This window comes from Ambystoma mexicanum, chromosome 12 (genome assembly GCF_040938575.1).
Source record: "Ambystoma mexicanum isolate Mex_15411 chromosome 12, UKY_AmexF1_1, whole genome shotgun sequence".
Classification (NCBI taxonomy): domain Eukaryota; kingdom Metazoa; phylum Chordata; class Amphibia; order Caudata; family Ambystomatidae; genus Ambystoma; species Ambystoma mexicanum.
This window is the reverse complement of record NC_090936.1, coordinates 1,093,166,998-1,093,184,209: the sequence shown is the minus strand read 5'-3', so window position 1 is coordinate 1,093,184,209 and position 17,212 is coordinate 1,093,166,998. Positions and strand designations below refer to the sequence as shown.

Genomic DNA, 17,212 nt, shown 5'->3' with positions numbered 1-17,212 from the left:
ACTTCGCCAGCACTCACTTGGCCACATTTACTTTGCCAGCCATTTGCTTTGCCAGCATTCACTTCGCCAGCACTCACTTGGCAACATTTACTTTGCCAGCCATTTGCTTTGCCAGCATTCACTTCGCCAGCACTCACTTGGCCACATTTACTTTGCCAGCCATTTGCTTTGCCAGCATTCACTTCGCCAGCACTCACTTGGCAACATTTACTTTGCCAGCCATTTGCTTTGCCAGCATTCACTTCGCCAGCACTCACTTGGCCAGATTTACTTTGCCAGCCATTTGCTTTGCCACATTTACTTTGCCAGCCATTTGCTTTGCCAGCATTCACTTCGCCAGCACTCACTTGGCCACATTTACTTTGCCAGCCATTTGCTTTGCCAGCATTCACTTCGCCAGCACTCACTTGGCCAGATTTACTTTGCCAGCCATTTGCTTTGCCACATTTACTTTGCCAGCCATTTGCTTTGCCAGCATTCACTTCGCCAGCACTCACTTGGCCACATTTACTTTGCCAGCCATTTGCTTTGCCAGCATTCACTTTGCCAGCACTCACTTGGCCACATTTACTTTGCCAGCCATTTGCTTTGCCAGCATTCACTTCGCCAGCACTCACTTGGCCTGATTTACTTTACCAGCCATTTGCTTTGCCACATTTACTTTGCCAGCCATTTGCTTTGCAAGCATTCACTTCGCCAGCACTCATTTGGCCACATTTACTTTGCCAGCCATTTGCTTTGCCAGCATTCACTTTGCCAGCACTCACTTGGCCACATTTACTTTGCCAGCCATTTGCTTTGGCAGCATTCACTTCGCCAGCACTCACTTGGCCTGATTTACTTTACCAGCCATTTGCTTTGCCACATTTACTTTGCCAGCCATTTGCTTTGCCACATTTACTTTGCCAGCCATTTGCTTTGCCAGCATTCACTTCGCCAGCACTCACTTGGCCACATTTACTTTGTCAGCCATTTGCTTTGCCAGCATTCACTTTGCCAGCACTCACTTGGCCACATTTACTTTGCCAGCCATTTGCTTTGCCAGCATTCACTTCGCCAGCACTCACTTGGCAACATTTACTTTGCCAGCCATTTGCTTTGCCAGCATTCACTTCGCCAGCACTCACTTGGCAACATTTACTTTGCCAGCCATTTGCTTTGCCAGCATTCACTTCGCCAGCACTCACTTGGCCACATTTACTTTGCCAGCCATTTACTTTGCCAAATTTACTTTGCCAGCCATTTGCTTTGCCAGCATTCACTTCGCCAGCACTCACTTGGCCACATTTACTTTGCCAGCCATTTGCTTTGCCAGCATTCACTTTGCCAGCACTCACTTGGCAACATTTACTTTGCCAGCCATTTGCTTTGCCAGCATTCACTTCGCCAGCACTCACTTGGCCACATTTACTTTGCCAGCCATTTGCTTTGCCAGCATTCACTTCGCCAGCACTCACTTGGCAACATTTACTTTGCCAGCCATTTGCTTTGCCAGCATTCACTTCGCCAGCACTCACTTGGCCAGATTTACTTTGCCAGCCATTTGCTTTGCCACATTTACTTTGCCAGCCATTTGCTTTGCCAGCATTCACTTCGCCAGCACTCACTTGGCCACATTTACTTTGCCAGCCATTTGCTTTGCCAGCATTCACTTCGCCAGCACTCACTTGGCCAGATTTACTTTGCCAGCCATTTGCTTTGCCACATTTACTTTGCCAGCCATTTGCTTTGCCAGCATTCACTTCGCCAGCACTCACTTGGCCACATTTACTTTGCCAGCCATTTGCTTTGCCAGCATTCACTTTGCCAGCACTCACTTGGCCACATTTACTTTGCCAGCCATTTGCTTTGCCAGCATTCACTTCGCCAGCACTCACTTGGCCTGATTTACTTTACCAGCCATTTGCTTTGCCACATTTACTTTGCCAGCCATTTGCTTTGCCAGCATTCACTTCGCCAGCACTCACTTGGCCACATTTACTTTGCCAGCCATTTGCTTTGCCAGCATTCACTTTGCCAGCACTCACTTGGCCACATTTACTTTGCCAGCCATTTGCTTTGCCAGCATTCACTTCGCCAGCACTCACTTGGCCTGATTTACTTTACCAGCCATTTGCTTTGCCACATTTACTTTGCCAGCCATTTGCTTTGCCAGCATTCACTTCGCCAGCACTCACTTGGCCACATTTACTTTGCCAGCCATTTGCTTTGCCAGCATTCACTTTGCCAGCACTCACTTGGCCACATTTACTTTGCCAGCCATTTGCTTTGCCAGCATTCACTTCGCCAGCACTCACTTGGCCAGATTTACTTTGCCAGCCATTTGCTTTGCCACATTTACTTTGCCAGCCATTTGCTTTGCCAGCATTCACTTCGCCAGCACTCACTTGGCCACATTTACTTTGCCAGCCATTTGCTTTGCCAGCATTCACTTTGCCAGCACTCACTTGGCCACATTTACTTTGCCAGCCATTTGCTTTGCCAGCATTCACTTCGCCAGCACTCACTTGGCCTGATTTACTTTACCAGCCATTTGCTTTGCCACATTTACTTTGCCAGCCATTTGCTTTGCCAGCATTCACTTCGCCAGCACTCACTTGGCCACATTTACTTTGCCAGCCATTTGCTTTGCCAGCATTCACTTTGCCAGCACTCACTTGGCCTGATTTACTTTACCAGCCATTTGCTTTGCCACATTTACTTTGCCAGCCATTTGCTTTGCCACATTTACTTTGCCAGCCATTTGCTTTGCCAGCATTCACTTTGCCAGCACTCACTTGGCCACATTTACTTTGCCAGCCATTTGCTTTGCCAGCATTCACTTCGCCAGATGTTTACTTTGTCATTGCAGAGAGAGCGACGCCCTGCACCCTCCTTCTCTTCTACACCACGTTCTTCTCCTCGTTACTCTTTGACCCCAAACCTAACCTTAGATCCATCACCACGTCCATAGCTATCTTCACAGTGTGAAGATGTAGCCGAAGTAAAGGCAACACAACGTAAATGTCTGGCGGAGTGAATGTACGAAAAAGTAAGTGTAAGTGGCGAAGAAAAGGGGGATACCGTGCGCCGCATGCAAAAGATGAAACACTGCTTATCGCTCACTGCCTCGCCACTGCATACATCTCGTCACCTCCAGTTTAGTGCATAGTGTTATCTTCCCCTACCTCTATTACAATGAACAATAATATCCTTAGAAATGTGTCTCCCTGCCGGGATCCTGCTCCGTCAGCCCAAACTCCCTTGAAGGGGTCATGGCGCGAGCCCTCACCCCCTCCCCCTCAAGGTGAACCCAGGGAAGAGTGCCATCTTTTATTTCCTGTGCCACCCACCTAGAAGTGGACCCAGAGGATGGCCCCTCAGGGTGAGCACTTTCCCCTGGACGGCCTCAAGCAGGCCATCACTTAAGCTGACTTCCTCTGCAGTGCACTCACCACCTCTAACAACCATAACTAAAATAAAGTGAATCCTATCACCACATACAAAACAACCAATGCGCTCCTGCCATACACTTAAATATAAGCATACCTATACAAGTATACAAAGGTGCACCATTATACACACTTACACATGGGGGTGGCTTCTGCAGTCACCTCAGCACAGCGCCCCAGGTCACTTATTGGGCTCTGGCACAGTACCTTGTTACTTTTCATGACGGTGGTGGTGGGGGCGGCCTGCACTTCCCTGATGCCTCTGAGGGGCTGGGCTGGCCCCCCTACCCCCCCACGTTCTGTCATTGTTATGGTTTGGTCTGGTCCAGGGATCGGTCTAATTACTGTGGTGCCTCTTGCCCATGTGCAGGGCCTGGCCGCCGTCCCATGCTCCCCCCTGGGTGTAAATAGCCATGGTTTGCCCGCTTCTCACTGAGTGTGAGTGCCGCTGGCAGGCAAGCTGGCCCCAGTCCTTGCATGCACACGAGCTGTGCATAAGATGAGGAGAAGCATAAGCAGGAGTAACATCATTGCACCTAACAGTAGTAAACATAATCAATACCCAGAGACAAAATGTTGTGGCAATAAAAAGGCTGTAGGTTTTAATAAACAAAATACCAATAACATTGTACGTATTATGATTCCCAACAGCAGGTGTGCTGCTTGGCATTGCTCCATGCTTTTGGGCACTTGGGCCAGGAAAGGACGTTTGTCCTTTGCCACCAGCGTGACTTTAGTCTTGAAGTTCCACATTCCAGGCCCGTGCCAGTGGGACCTTCATGTTATTTGGCTGGTGCTGCACCCTGTTCCTGATGGCAGCTTCCTTCCCGGCCAATGCCGCCACACCTGAGTGGGTCCCCGGCTGCTCAGGTTCCCCAAAATAACCTCTATCTACATCCCCTCTATGCTAGGGCGCTGAGGATCCCTGCTGCAAACATTTCCATCCCCTTTATTGATAGGTGTATTCTGTCTGTGTGGAAAAGATCTGGGTTGGTCAGTGATGTAACCCTTGCCTAATGAAATTCAAACCCATGCTCCTTCAGAACTTGTCAGTGCCCTTGCTGAGTTTCTTTTGCGTTATATCTATGTGTTGGATATTGCCCCACTCCATTGCATTCTGGGTAGTATTGCTGTAATAAAAATCTCGGTGTCTTTCCAGCAGTAGAGTATGCGCGCGAAGGATGATCATATATATCGTGTGCTAGCTGTTTCGTCCCTAATTACACTAAATCGTTGCCCCCCCAGGTGTTGTGTATTTCTTCCCACTGCATGCCCGGGGCGCCCCACCAAGCAGTGATGGTCTCTTTGAATGGTAAACCTTGCCTTGTGTCCTCACTCCATCTTCCTGTCCTTGACACAATGGAGTGTCCTGCGATCCAGGTAGACCTCATCTGTCAGAGGAATGTGTTTTGTTAGATTAAATTGGGCCTTATGTATCTTTTGTAACAACCCGAAGCCCAGCCCCCTAGCTGCTTCACTGCTTGTGGTCCCAGGCACCCTCTCCAGGCTGATGCGCAACCCCTATTCTAAAGGCGTGTGTTCCATATTCTGTGGAGATCCAGCGTGCCTTGGTGATGGCTTTCTTCATGACAGCCTGGAATTGGAAGCGACTGAGAGCTTTCCCATCTCTGTGGATCAGTTACTGCCCCCAAACATTCACTATTTCTTTCACTGTTGCCAGGCACTTAATATATTTTTTGATGTTTTTGAGGCTAAGGCATTGTTGGCCAGGCCTATTAACACGCTTGTGGTGGCTTCTGGCTGTCTGCCTGGCGGCACATCCCTTGTGGCACTCGTCACTGAGTTGCGTTTTGCTGCTCTGTGTTTTCTTTTGCCGTCCCACTGTTCGGTGTAGTCTCCTCTGCCAATGTCAGTACACTCCACACTACTCTGGCACCTCTGTTGTCTGCTCGTTTGCGTCCGGTCTGAGACATCTGAAAGCTCCCACTGTAGGCAAGACTAAGCATCCGCAACATCATTCTCTTTACCCGCAGTGTCTTTTGCTTTTAGCTCTATATTGTGATTCAGAGCATATTTTAGTTATTGCTCTTAGGATATATAAAACCAGTGGTTCTCCTGTTAATGATGTTGACCACCGCCATGTTGTCCGACCAGACTGCTCACATCTCTTGACTCCAACTCCCCCGCTGTCCTCATCCTTCTTGATCTCTCTTCTACATTTGACACATTGAATCATTCCATCCTCATAAAAAGGCTCCATGACATCCTTGGACTCTCAGAGCAGGCACTGGATTGGCTTACCTCCTTCCTAACTGACCGTTCCTCCAAAACCATTCTGGGCCCTTTCTCCTCCCCTTCTTCCTCCGCTACCTGTGGCGTCCCCCAGGACTCCATTCTTTCATCCTGGCTCTTTAACATATACCTTTCTCTGCTTGCACGACTCATTTAATCCTTCTCCCCCAACTTCCAATGCTACGCTGATGATACACAACTTTTCTTCAAACTCCCCACTGATGCCCTTGCACCCTGCTTCATCCCTGAGTGCCTCTCTGGCATCCAGGCCTAGCGCACTGCCAATGACCTCTGACTCAATGCCAGCCAAACAGAGATTCTCCCTATTGAGTCCCCTGCACCATACTTCTTCCCTGCACTCTGGCCTTCCTCCATTCCCCCCCTTACCCCGCCATTGCAGCTAGGAATCTCTGAGTCATCTTCAACTCCTCCCTTTCCTTCATCCCTCATATTCAGGACATTGTCAAGAAGTCCCACTTTCAGCTCTTCCCTTCCTCGCCTTCCCTCAGAGACTCAATGTCACCTGTGCGCTGATTCTCTCCAGGCTAGACTACTGCTAAAGCCTCCTCCTTAATCTTCCTTCCTCCACCCTGCAACCCCTCCATCTAACCCAGAATAGGGCAGCGAGACTTATCCTTGGTCTCAAGCCCAGGGACTGCATCTCTCCTGCCCTACAAAGCCTTCACTGGCTTCCGGTCTCAGCATGGATTGAATTCAAATCCCTCTGTATCATACACAAGGCTATCTGGAGCCGGGGACCACTCTATCTTCAATGCTTCCTGACCAAATACTCTCCTTCTGGACTCCTCCGTTCCTCTGGCACCAACTCCCTGCGTGTTAAGCACTTTGCTAAACAGAGAGCTGGCGGGTGATAACTTTCCTCACTGGCTCTCTCCTGTGGATCAGCCTCCCTCTCCCTCTGTGTCTTGAGCAAGACCGCCTTAAATTCCGGAAAAGCCTCAAGGCCTTTCTCTTTACCTCCTCCTTGTCCTCCTCTTCTCTTGCCTGCTAAGTTTACAGCAGCGTGACTGATGTGCAGGGCCCTTATGTGTCCTCGATGCCTTGTCCCCCACATCTCTCAACCCAGCCCCTGTCTTTCTACTGCACTTACTTGGCTCACCCACTTAACGGTGATTGCACTTACGTTCTTCTCCTCCTAGCACTTACCCTGAACACGTCTCCATGAGCATCAAAGAATGTTATCCCTCCCCCTGCCCCTCTGAACACTCACAAGGCATAGTAGGTTTGTCTCCCCTTCCCTTATTCTCATTATTTGTTTGTACTATTATTGCAATTATTTATCCTTGCTGTAACTCATTGTCTTCCCCTGCCCCCACCCTGTTTGCCCTGTGGGCGCTTTGAAACAGTTTTTCTAATTGTATAAGCACCTAATAAGTGACCAATAAATAAATAAATAAATAAAACAAATACAATGGGGAGGATTCCAGTAACGTTATTTTCCTGGTCCACCCTTCCCTGTGCCATGCCTGTGGCCAGGGCCCAGCATTCCACTTCATCTCCAAAGATGCCCCAAAACCCTTACTGCCGGCTGCATCTGTAAATAGTACTCTACTTTGTTCTTAATTTAAGGGCTTGCGTCGTATCACTGATCCATTGAATTTCTTTGAGAACTCCTTCCATGTTGCTAAATCTATTTTGACATTATTGCTGATCCTTATATGAACATGTGGCTTTCTAACACCTTCAGTTTTTAACTCCAGGTTTCTTGAAAAACTCTTTCCTTGTGGTATTATCCTAGCTGCGAAGTTGAGCTTGCCTTCTAGTGGCTGGAGTTCCTTCACTGTCCCTTTTTCCTCCTTTATTAATGTTGTAATTGTCTCCAGAAGACCTTCAGCCTTGTCTATTGGGATCCACCATTCTCCTTGTATGGTGTCAATTTCTATCCCTAGACAAGATATGATGTGCGCTGGGCCTGCGGTTTCCTCGTGGGCCAGTGGCATGCCCCATTCTTCTGTAAATCTTTCAAATCCCCCTGAAGCCTGTCTACAGGCATCAGAGTTTTTGGGGTCAATAAACAGAAAATCATCCAAATAGTGGATGGTGGAGGTCTCTGGTGTGGACCTCTGGTAGGCCCATTGTAGAAAGCCGCTACATTTCTCAATGAAGGCGCATGAAATTGTGCAGCCCTTTGGGAGGCATATGCCGAAAGAGAATTTATTTTCAGACTGAAAACATAGCCAGGGTTGTGAGTTTGGTGCACGGGTAGGAGACCTGAAGGCGGCTTCAATGTCTGCCTTGGCCAGGAGGGTCTCTATGCATGCTTCCTTGATTAGCCTGGAAGGTAGGACAGGTGGTGAATTAACCTGTATTATCTGTGCTCCTTTTTGGGAACCAGGCCCAGTGGGGGACAAATGAACTCTGGAAATGGTGCATCCTCCCAAGGGCCACTCACCCTGCCCAGGTCTAATTAATTTGAGTAGTGTGCTTGATGACGTGAGTGTGGTTGTGTGATGCGTGGATGCATGGAATGTATGTGTTTGAGTAAGTGCTAGAATGATAATGGTGAGATAACCTGTGAGAGGTGGGCAGTTACATTGAGACTGTAATAAATACAAAGAATACAACGATTTCCTTAAAAAAAAATGGAGTGATGGGTTCAGTCTTGGAAAGACTAGTAGCCCTGTTTATGAATACACATTTGGGTCCGGGTTATTTGAGACATCTGGCAAAGGAAAGTGGCAAAATAACCTTTTTTCTAGGTACTGCAAAAGGAATGCCAAGGACCTTGCAAACACTTGCAATTTTACAGTTAATCCTCTTTCAATTATCAATCAGGGGTATTTGAGTTAGACCAGTAGGCGGCAAATGTTGTGGGTTCAGGAGGTGACATTTGCAAGAAGGGTGTGCAAATAGCATGTTTCTTTATGACCTTAGTGAATGACCTGTGGGATTGCCCTCTTGCCTCTCTGTCCTGGCTGGGTAGATGACAGGTTTTCCGGTATCCTGACGGTAATTCCGGCGGATTGCCGGGAAATGGCCCCTATCGTGTCTGCCGCCTGATATCCCGGTATTACCGGTGCTGGTGATTCCGGCATTTATTTGCCGGTAGAGGCCAGATCTACTGGCAGGACAGGCCTGTCGGTAGATCTGTGACCACACTGGCAAACCTGTGTTTCCCCGGTCTAGAAAAAATGCTGTCGGAATTGCCGGCATTTGCACCAGAATTATTTTCAGACCAGGGAACTCTTAATGAGCTCCAATGACTTGTATTGAATGTATGGAGGTTCCCTAGCGAGCCACCAGTAGGGGCCCGTGACTGCTCTTGCAACCAGAAAAGGTTGCCACCCAAGACATGGGTATATGTGGTAACAGTCAATTTCCACAGATGGCAGAATTCCTTGCAAAGGTCCCGCATGAAAGGTGCAAGTTTATTTGCACCATGAGGATTGCCGTTCTGTTGCTTCATTATGTTCCCACTGTGGCATGTCTGAGATGGCTTAGCCAAATGCATTGTAGCCAGTGTGAACTGGTCTGAGGAACTGCATTGTAGCTAGTGTGAGCTGGTCTGAAGAACTGCATTGTAGCCAGTGTGAACTGGACTGAGGAAGTGCATTGTAGCCAGTGCTGAGGAACTGTATTGTAGCCAGTGAGAACTGGTCTAAGGAAATGCATTGTAGCCAGTGTGAACTGGTCTGAGGAACTGCATTGTAGCCTGTCTAGGATATATCGTGGGATGGGTTTTGATGTTGCATGTACATGGGAGTCCGCTGAAATATGAGCAATTTGCTCCTGTAGCACCTTCTACAGCCAATCGGTAATTACTATGAGCCCCACTTTAAAAGACACAGAGGGACCACATACATATTAAACAGGAACATGGAAGTGGCAGCATCAAATCACAGGGTCTTGAGAAAATTGTAAAGTCATTAGAGCATGTCTTTAGGGTAGAGGAGGAGTTACAGCGACCAAGGGGTTGTATACTAATTGGCCTTTTCACAATTGACCTCGGGAGAATTGACCTCGGGAGAATTGATGTAATTTAGAAGGTCAATTAGGACATATATGCAGGGGGAAACCCTCTGAAACCCCCCATTCAATCCCCTTATATTATTTATAATCTAAAACCAACCCAATACATATATAAAATAACTAAAATAATATAAAGGTCAAGTGTGCAGAAGGTCAATTAGGACCATTATAATTAGGTCAATTGTGCAAAAGGTCAATTGTAAAAGGTAAATTTGGGTAATACCGACCAAGGAGACGGGACCATTGGGCAGAATCATTGAAGGAGGGAGTTTCAAGTGCCCCAAATGATATGGTTTACGCTACTTCCTCTTTCAGGAGACTCTAGTATTAGTCTGGCACAGCCACAATCAGTATTGCTGTGGGGCAGGGTCCCAATTTTTTGTCCGTGTTTGCGCATGCACTTAACCAACCACATGCCCATTTGCATGCCATTCTTTCACATTCTTTACCGTGCCACAGACAAAAATCTCAGAATCGCATAGAAATAGACAAAGAAAATCTAATGAATGCACACATGTCCTGGTCTACCTCTCCACAATCCTCCAACAATACCAACCACACAGCCTCTTAAGATTGCCTACGGAAATCTACTTGCCATGCACCCATCTAGGCACAGCACATATTGGTGACAAACCTCCACCTCGATGGACCTCCACTCTGGAATGGGAGATAACCCTCCGCCTTCATGGACCGCCACTCTGGAATGGGAGATAACCCTCCGCCTTCATGGACCGCCACTCTGGAATGGGAGATAACCCTCCACCTTCATGACCGTGAATCTGGAATGGGAGATAACCCTCCACCTTCATGGACCGCCACTCTGGAATGGAAGATAACCCTCCGCCTTCATGGACCGCCACTCTGGAATGGGAGATAACCCTCCGCCTTCAATGACCGCCACTCTGGAATGGGAGATAACCCTCCACCTTCATGGACCGCCACTCTGGAATGGGAGATAACCCTCCGCCTTCATGGACCGCCACTCTGGAATGGGAGATAACCCTCCGCCTTCATGGACCGCCACTCTGGAATGGAAGATAACCCTCCGCCTTCATGGACCGCCACTCTGGAATGGGAGATAACCCTCCGCCTTCAATGACCGCCACTCTGGAATGGGAGATAACCCTCCACCTTCATGGACCGCCACTCCGGAATGGGAGATAACCCTCCACCTTCAAGGACCGCCACTCTGGAACGACCTAACCCTACATTGGAAACACAAACAGGAAGTCCTAAAAGCATGCCACGGTTTGGACACCCATCTCTTCGTATTAGTCTGCGGTCAGTAGGCACTTGGGTCATCCTAGGGCTTCTTGATCCTGAATTCCCTTCTCCCCTGCTCTGACCCTTGGCTTTCTCTACCACTGGCAAGATACCAAAAACTGGCTTTTCCAATTTGCTCCCTTGGTCGACCCGCCGTCACAACGGCTTGTACACCCCTCTTCGATGGGGTTACAGCCCAAGCACATCTTCAGAACGGCTTCTGGACTCTTCTTACTTGTGACTATTTGACCCAACTGTAATTGCCTACATGCAAAGCGCCATGATGCTACCGACAGCAGTTTGCAGCACTATGCAAAATCCTAAAATAAATCAATACATTAACCCACAATTAGACTATTGTTATTTTTTCCATTGGACTACTTCTTAGGTCATTTACTTCAAACTCAGAATGAGGGGTGCAAGAAAGGCTTCCTCTGAGAAAATTCTCCAATACTTACTAATAGTGATTATATCTACTGCACTGATAACGTTAAAATGAACTAAAGTGAACACAGTTTCAAAACAAGTGCTACTCAAGGGGACTGGTCGATCTCATGACCTTCGTGTCAGTTGTATATATTGGGTGCATCCATCACATTTCAATATCTCCCTGTCATCTAAAGCTGGATGAGTGAAGTGTAGGCAACATTTCTGATTGCACACATTTCTGCAAGCTCTTGTAAGCTGCAAGCACCTACGAGAGCATCTGGTTGCATCCCCAAGGAAGATACAAGACCTAGATGGGTGCCCTTCCCAGACTATTAATCCATGCCCTTCTGTCAAGCATTGCATGGAAACACATGGTGCTATTATTAGCCTGCATAAGTCAGAGCAGCCTTAACCACTCCTGCCCAAAACCCCACTGTTCCTCTGCCCGCTGTGGGGGTTCATTCCGACCAATAACTGTGGAATGTCAGACATTCATTATGTCGACCAGCCGACCAAGCATTCCATGAAATAGGATCTGCCCCGAACAGTGCACCGCGTGTGACGTTATATCACTGATGGCAGCACAGACTGCGAAACATTTGTCATCTGATTTTTTAAATTAGCTGAGCGTCTGTGTCTGTTTGTGTGTGCATGCATTTGGTGACAATTGCCACTCTCCCATGCATGCTTCACAGTTAGGCGAGATGCCTCAAACACGTGCTGTGATTGGCAAGGGCCTGCCATTAAAGCCAGGTGCGGCTGAAGAGAGGATAGGCCTGGCTTCATGGTGTTACCTTGGGTGTTGATTTTTAGTTAATAGATTTCCGTAGTGTTTATTCACTTAACCCCTACGGTATTTCGCAGTTAAATGTATGCCATGGAAGGGGGAGTAGAATGGACAGCGAAGATGAAGTAAGAGTTAAATTGAGGATGTCTATAAGAGAACTTGTCAAAGGACTCAACAAAATAGCACTAGTTCGGCGCTAGTTCTACGTTGTGGTTGTTTGGCATTCTTATCGGGAAAGGGCACCCCACTCGTGGAACAGATAGCATGTATGATGTGGAGGAGACCAGGGTCGTGGGTCAATGGTACTAAGATAACATTTCAGTCAGGTAATGAGGTCTAATGAGATGTTTGGCCTTGCCGTGCTCCACCCATCTGCGGTCCTCTCTGGGTATCCAATGTGGGCTCCTCAGGAGCCCTATCATGTTCAGTTTAGGATCTTCATCGCCAATCAGACCTGCAGCTGCATTCTGGAGACCCTCCATTTTTTTCCCTAGCTTCAGATACATTCTCTCATGTAAAGTTTTTACGTTGCGCCGCTTCGTTGATATCCGTAGCAGGTCTACTGTGCTCCGATTTTCTAGCGGTAGCTCAGCTATTGCATGTGCTCGAGGACGTGCATGCCCAAGGGAATGGCTGACTATGGTTAACTGGACATCCAGTTACAGTGAGGCTCTCTAAGAAGCACACGCATTAGAAACAGAGTTCTAAGCTTTCGCTTACGAGGCGTAATGTGGTCAGCATGGTTAGGACTCTGGTGGTTTCTCCTTGACTGCCGCAATGACTGACGTAGAGCTTAACCTTTAGGCTCAAGGACGCAAAGGTTCTTGGTTTGTATAGTGTCTCAAATGGGGCCATAACTGCAAGTTTCAAAATGTAACAAATCTTGGATTGGCACAGCTTCTCCATATGCTTTTAAGATTTTCTCTCCTGGTTCTAGTAGGAAATGTGCTTCAGGATTTATGCAAACCGATTTACAAAAGAATCTCATACATTTTAGGACTTCTTCTCCAGGTTCCAGAGTACATCAGCCTGACCCTACAAAAATTCCTATGCATTTCAGGAAAGAAATGATCCTGGTTCCAGTATGCGGCATGTATTGAGTAGGTTTCATTAACTTTCTCCACCAGTTCCACTACGGCGTGTGTATCAAATTCACCTTACGAAGGCTCTCATATATGTTTAGGAACTTTTTCTCCCATGTCCAATATGCAGTGTATACCATTTTAGCTTCACCAAGAATCTGATATGCTTTAGGAACTTACTTTCCTGATTTCATTAGGTGACATGAATTATGAAGATCTCAAATGCTTGGTTTTCTCTCCTCATCAAAACGATTGCAGCACCACACTGGTGCTATTGGTGCACTTCTGGCACCAGTCAAAAACGTATTATTTTTCTTTTGTTGTCCCCTGGCATGACCTTGTGGAGGAATGGCTGATGATTTGTTTGTGATGCTATATCTTTCTCCCTATGGTGCTGCCTGAAGCGATTTTTGAACTGCTCAGACAGTAATTGAAAGTAATTTCCCAGTACCCATGGCTGCGGCAGGTGAGCCATCACCAGGAGACATCTTTAAATTAATGTACTAGTGCAGTCCAGCGGTCTTACTATTTCAGGAATGGCAGCTGTCTGTGCTCACAGAATCTACTAGAATGATCATAAAATTACGAACCTGCCTTGGTCTGGTGTGTTCTGTAGCTGGCCTCCCCAGGGTTCTGAAGTACAACACACAGGGATCAAATGGTTATGGAAATACCTTTTCCCAGTTACTGGTTTTGGAAACTCCCTCATCCTGATGCCAATCAGATGGAAACAGTGTTCTTTCCCCTGCACCTGCGCAATCTCAAAGTCATCTGGCCTAGTAGGATCGCTGTCTCTGTCTTCCCTCTGTTCCCCTCCCTTGCCTCGTCACGCCTTGAACCACTTGTGTAGGCGCATTATAAATGCCATATCATCTCATATCATATCATATTATTATTATATCGTATCATTATGGCGTTATGCTCATGAAGATGTTCTCATGAGCCGAAACTCCATTGCTTCACACTGGATCTTCATCTGGCACTGGAATGAAATGTGGGCGGCCGCTCCACAGGAGGACCAGTATAAGATTTTCATAGGAGAAGATATCTTTCTCCCTGCAGTATCTCTGTTGGATAACTCTGCCCCTGTCTTGTGTGACTTCCAGACAATTGAGAAGCTACATTTCCCCACTTTTTGTGAACACCATAGGGAGAAATGGCAGTTAAGAGTGAGGTGTGGGATGAAATGTCGTCCATTCAGCAATATGGAATGTGACAGGAGGAGTCTTTCTACACTTTCAACCATCACGTGTTAGCCATTGAGTCAACGTGGCCACATAAATAGGCTTGTGGGCTACGAAGATGGCAGCTATCAGTGAGAAGAGTGGGAGCCCATAAGATGCTTGTCCAGAAAACATACCAACCCCCAGATAGGCATCAGTAGACCATGAAAAAAACTGGTCCAGAAATGTCATCTTCAACATTCTGGAGGCATTGGTTGTAGGCAAGCTCTGTAATGTCATGTCTCCTACCTGGTAAAACATCTGCCTCTGGTTTCATGAGGGTGAAGTCTTGTTTGTAAATTTCTCTGATAACATGTTTCCCAATATTGTTTTCTTTCTATCAGCATATCTAGCATCTCACGTGTGATTGGCACGTTGATGTGCTATTTGATAACCGCTGTCAGAAGGTGTTCGATGAATTGGCTTTCACCTTTCTTCTGGCAAACTCATGCTTCAGGAAACCATTTCAAACTTGGTAAAGTAATAAGTTGGGTCGTTTCCAGGTGTATGCTTTTTAGAACAGAGGCCAATACTCTAGGCTGTACCAGTGTGAAAGCAAGTGCCTCTGGGAGCTGGTTTGCTATGCCTTTCACCGTGAGTTTCTATGCTGTCTTGTGACTGTATTTTGCCCTTCACCAGAGCTTGAGAGTATAGCTCCATGCTCAGGTTTATTGATGGGACTGGGGTTTTTCATGGTTTGATGCATGCATTCTGAGGACCCTTGTGGTCATAATGCCTGCATCAAGATTGGGAGCGGAGTCATGATGGTAGTCAAGATGACTATGGAGAGCACCGGAAGGGAGACGAGAGAGAGGTTTCAGGCACTGCATTTCCTCAAATCACTTAAGAGAAGTATCCTCCACTACACTGTCCAAATCCTTTCTTTCACTGCGATAATTAAACTTGGAGAGATGAAGAACATGTGAGTGGCTTTCCATTAAATGGTCTTTCTCTGTTTGTGTACCCAGGGCCCATCGGACCCTCCCCTGGAAATGACGAAGGACTCAGCCATGGGGCAAGTTAGAACTGTCCTTTATTTTCCAAAACAGACAGGGAACATACAGGAATTCAAAAAATCGCCAGAAATCACAAATCCTGAGCTCGGGCCACAAACATTTATCCCATAATGATGCCACAATTCTAAACCCTTCCCAAAAAACCTAAGAACCAAACCCATTGGGTAGCTCGGGTAATAACACCTATGGAGATCCCTTATGAGTTGTTAAATTGGACTTCCCATGCCAGGTGGGTTTGCCTGAGACTTCCCCAAAAACTATCTATTACATTGTTGCAGGGTCGCAGGACTACCAATGGCCCTTCCAACCTCACACTCCGTCCAAGGATTTGGGCATCCTGATTGACTGGAGTGGGTCTCCTCAGGCCTCGGAGCCTGTTCTGTTCACAGTGCTCAGTGTACCTTTTCAAGGTAATGAGAAAGACGGTGTATCCCCATTGTTGCCACTGACATAGCCACCTAGCCTGAGAGAACGCCTGCCAACTGCAATGTTTGGTGGACAACGCATGTATCAATTCTGTCTGTCTTCACTGGAACGGCTTCTCTTCCCACCGTGGGTAAATAGCCAGTGTTCGGCTAGACTGAATCACCTGGGTGAGGACCGCAAACTGAGCTTTTTGGTCTGCAATTACTGAGGATTTGATTCCGTTAATTTGCAGGTGGCACCCTACCCCGGGAGTCAGGAATGTTCCTGTGATCCTTGTCCTTGACTGCGAGCATTGGCTCTGGGCTTCGCGCTGCAGAGTTTGCATCTCTTCCCTTATTCTGAGGCCTGTGTCTTCATGTAAATTCACTACAGTCATTCTATGGTTTCCCCATATATTGTATAATTTTCTTTAGAGGTTAGTAGTACTCGAGCCCTTCCCGGTTCCTTATACGTTCCTGTAGCTCCATATGTTTAGTTGCAATAAGCGGTTGCAAGCTTGCTCCAGGTGAACTTTGCTTTCTTGCATTTCTGCATTTGGCTAGCGAAAAAGTCAAGGGTTCTGACAGTATGTATAGGCATCTGTCCTCTATCTACAGAACGGTGTGCGTATGTTATTCATGTATGCATGTGTGTGTCTGTGAAACTTAATGCATGTATGCGATTTTACTTCGTGATTAACGCTGCTATGTTGTGACGTCAGCACGGTTGGATATTTATCCTTAGTCAACCTGGTCCAGTGATGGGGAACCTCTATCCGCGAAGACAGCAGCTGGACAGGGTTTGAACGGTTGTGTAAGAGAATATCTGCTCACATACGTGGAATGCACTGGTCCACCTGGGGGTTGGCCAAACAGCGACTGGCATCTATCGTTTCTCATCCTTTGGGTTGACATGCGCGTAGGGGACACAAGGGCCATTACAGGGACCGTCTCATCAGTCTCCCATCTGGTCAACCTGTCAACCACTTCTCCAAACCTATTCACCTTTTCCCCCGGGAGCCGAATCTTCGTCACTCATCCCAGATGTCCATAGAATCTTGCATGGTCATCTAAACTCCATGTCACTTAACAGCAGTCTCCTTCCGGATTGTACCAGACCCACTTCCCCAATTACTCCTTGTAGTCATTGGGGTCCTCAAATACTACTCTGGTCGGGAACAGTGGACACCGTGTTATTTGCCTCCTTAGGGTATTTTGCGCCACTATTAACTTGTCTTCTTTGGAAGTTGTTTCTACTAATACTTTAATTCCTGTAGTTTTCTCTTTTGTTTTTTGGCATTCTGTGATACATACATTGATCACACACAGTGTCA

General features: G+C 47.1%; 1 protein-coding gene across 1 annotated transcript in view; it reads right to left on the bottom strand.

Annotated features, from left to right (window-relative positions):
* Positions 1-965: 965 nt before the first annotated feature.
* Positions 966-17,212, bottom strand: part of LOC138514726 (uncharacterized PPE family protein PPE62-like) — a 50,557-nt gene continuing 34,310 nt past the window's right edge. Inside the window, exon 3 of the mRNA XM_069630124.1 lies at positions 966-1,882. Coding sequence (XP_069486225.1) covers positions 966-1,882 — 917 coding nt within the window. The remainder of the gene's footprint in view (positions 1,883-17,212) is intronic.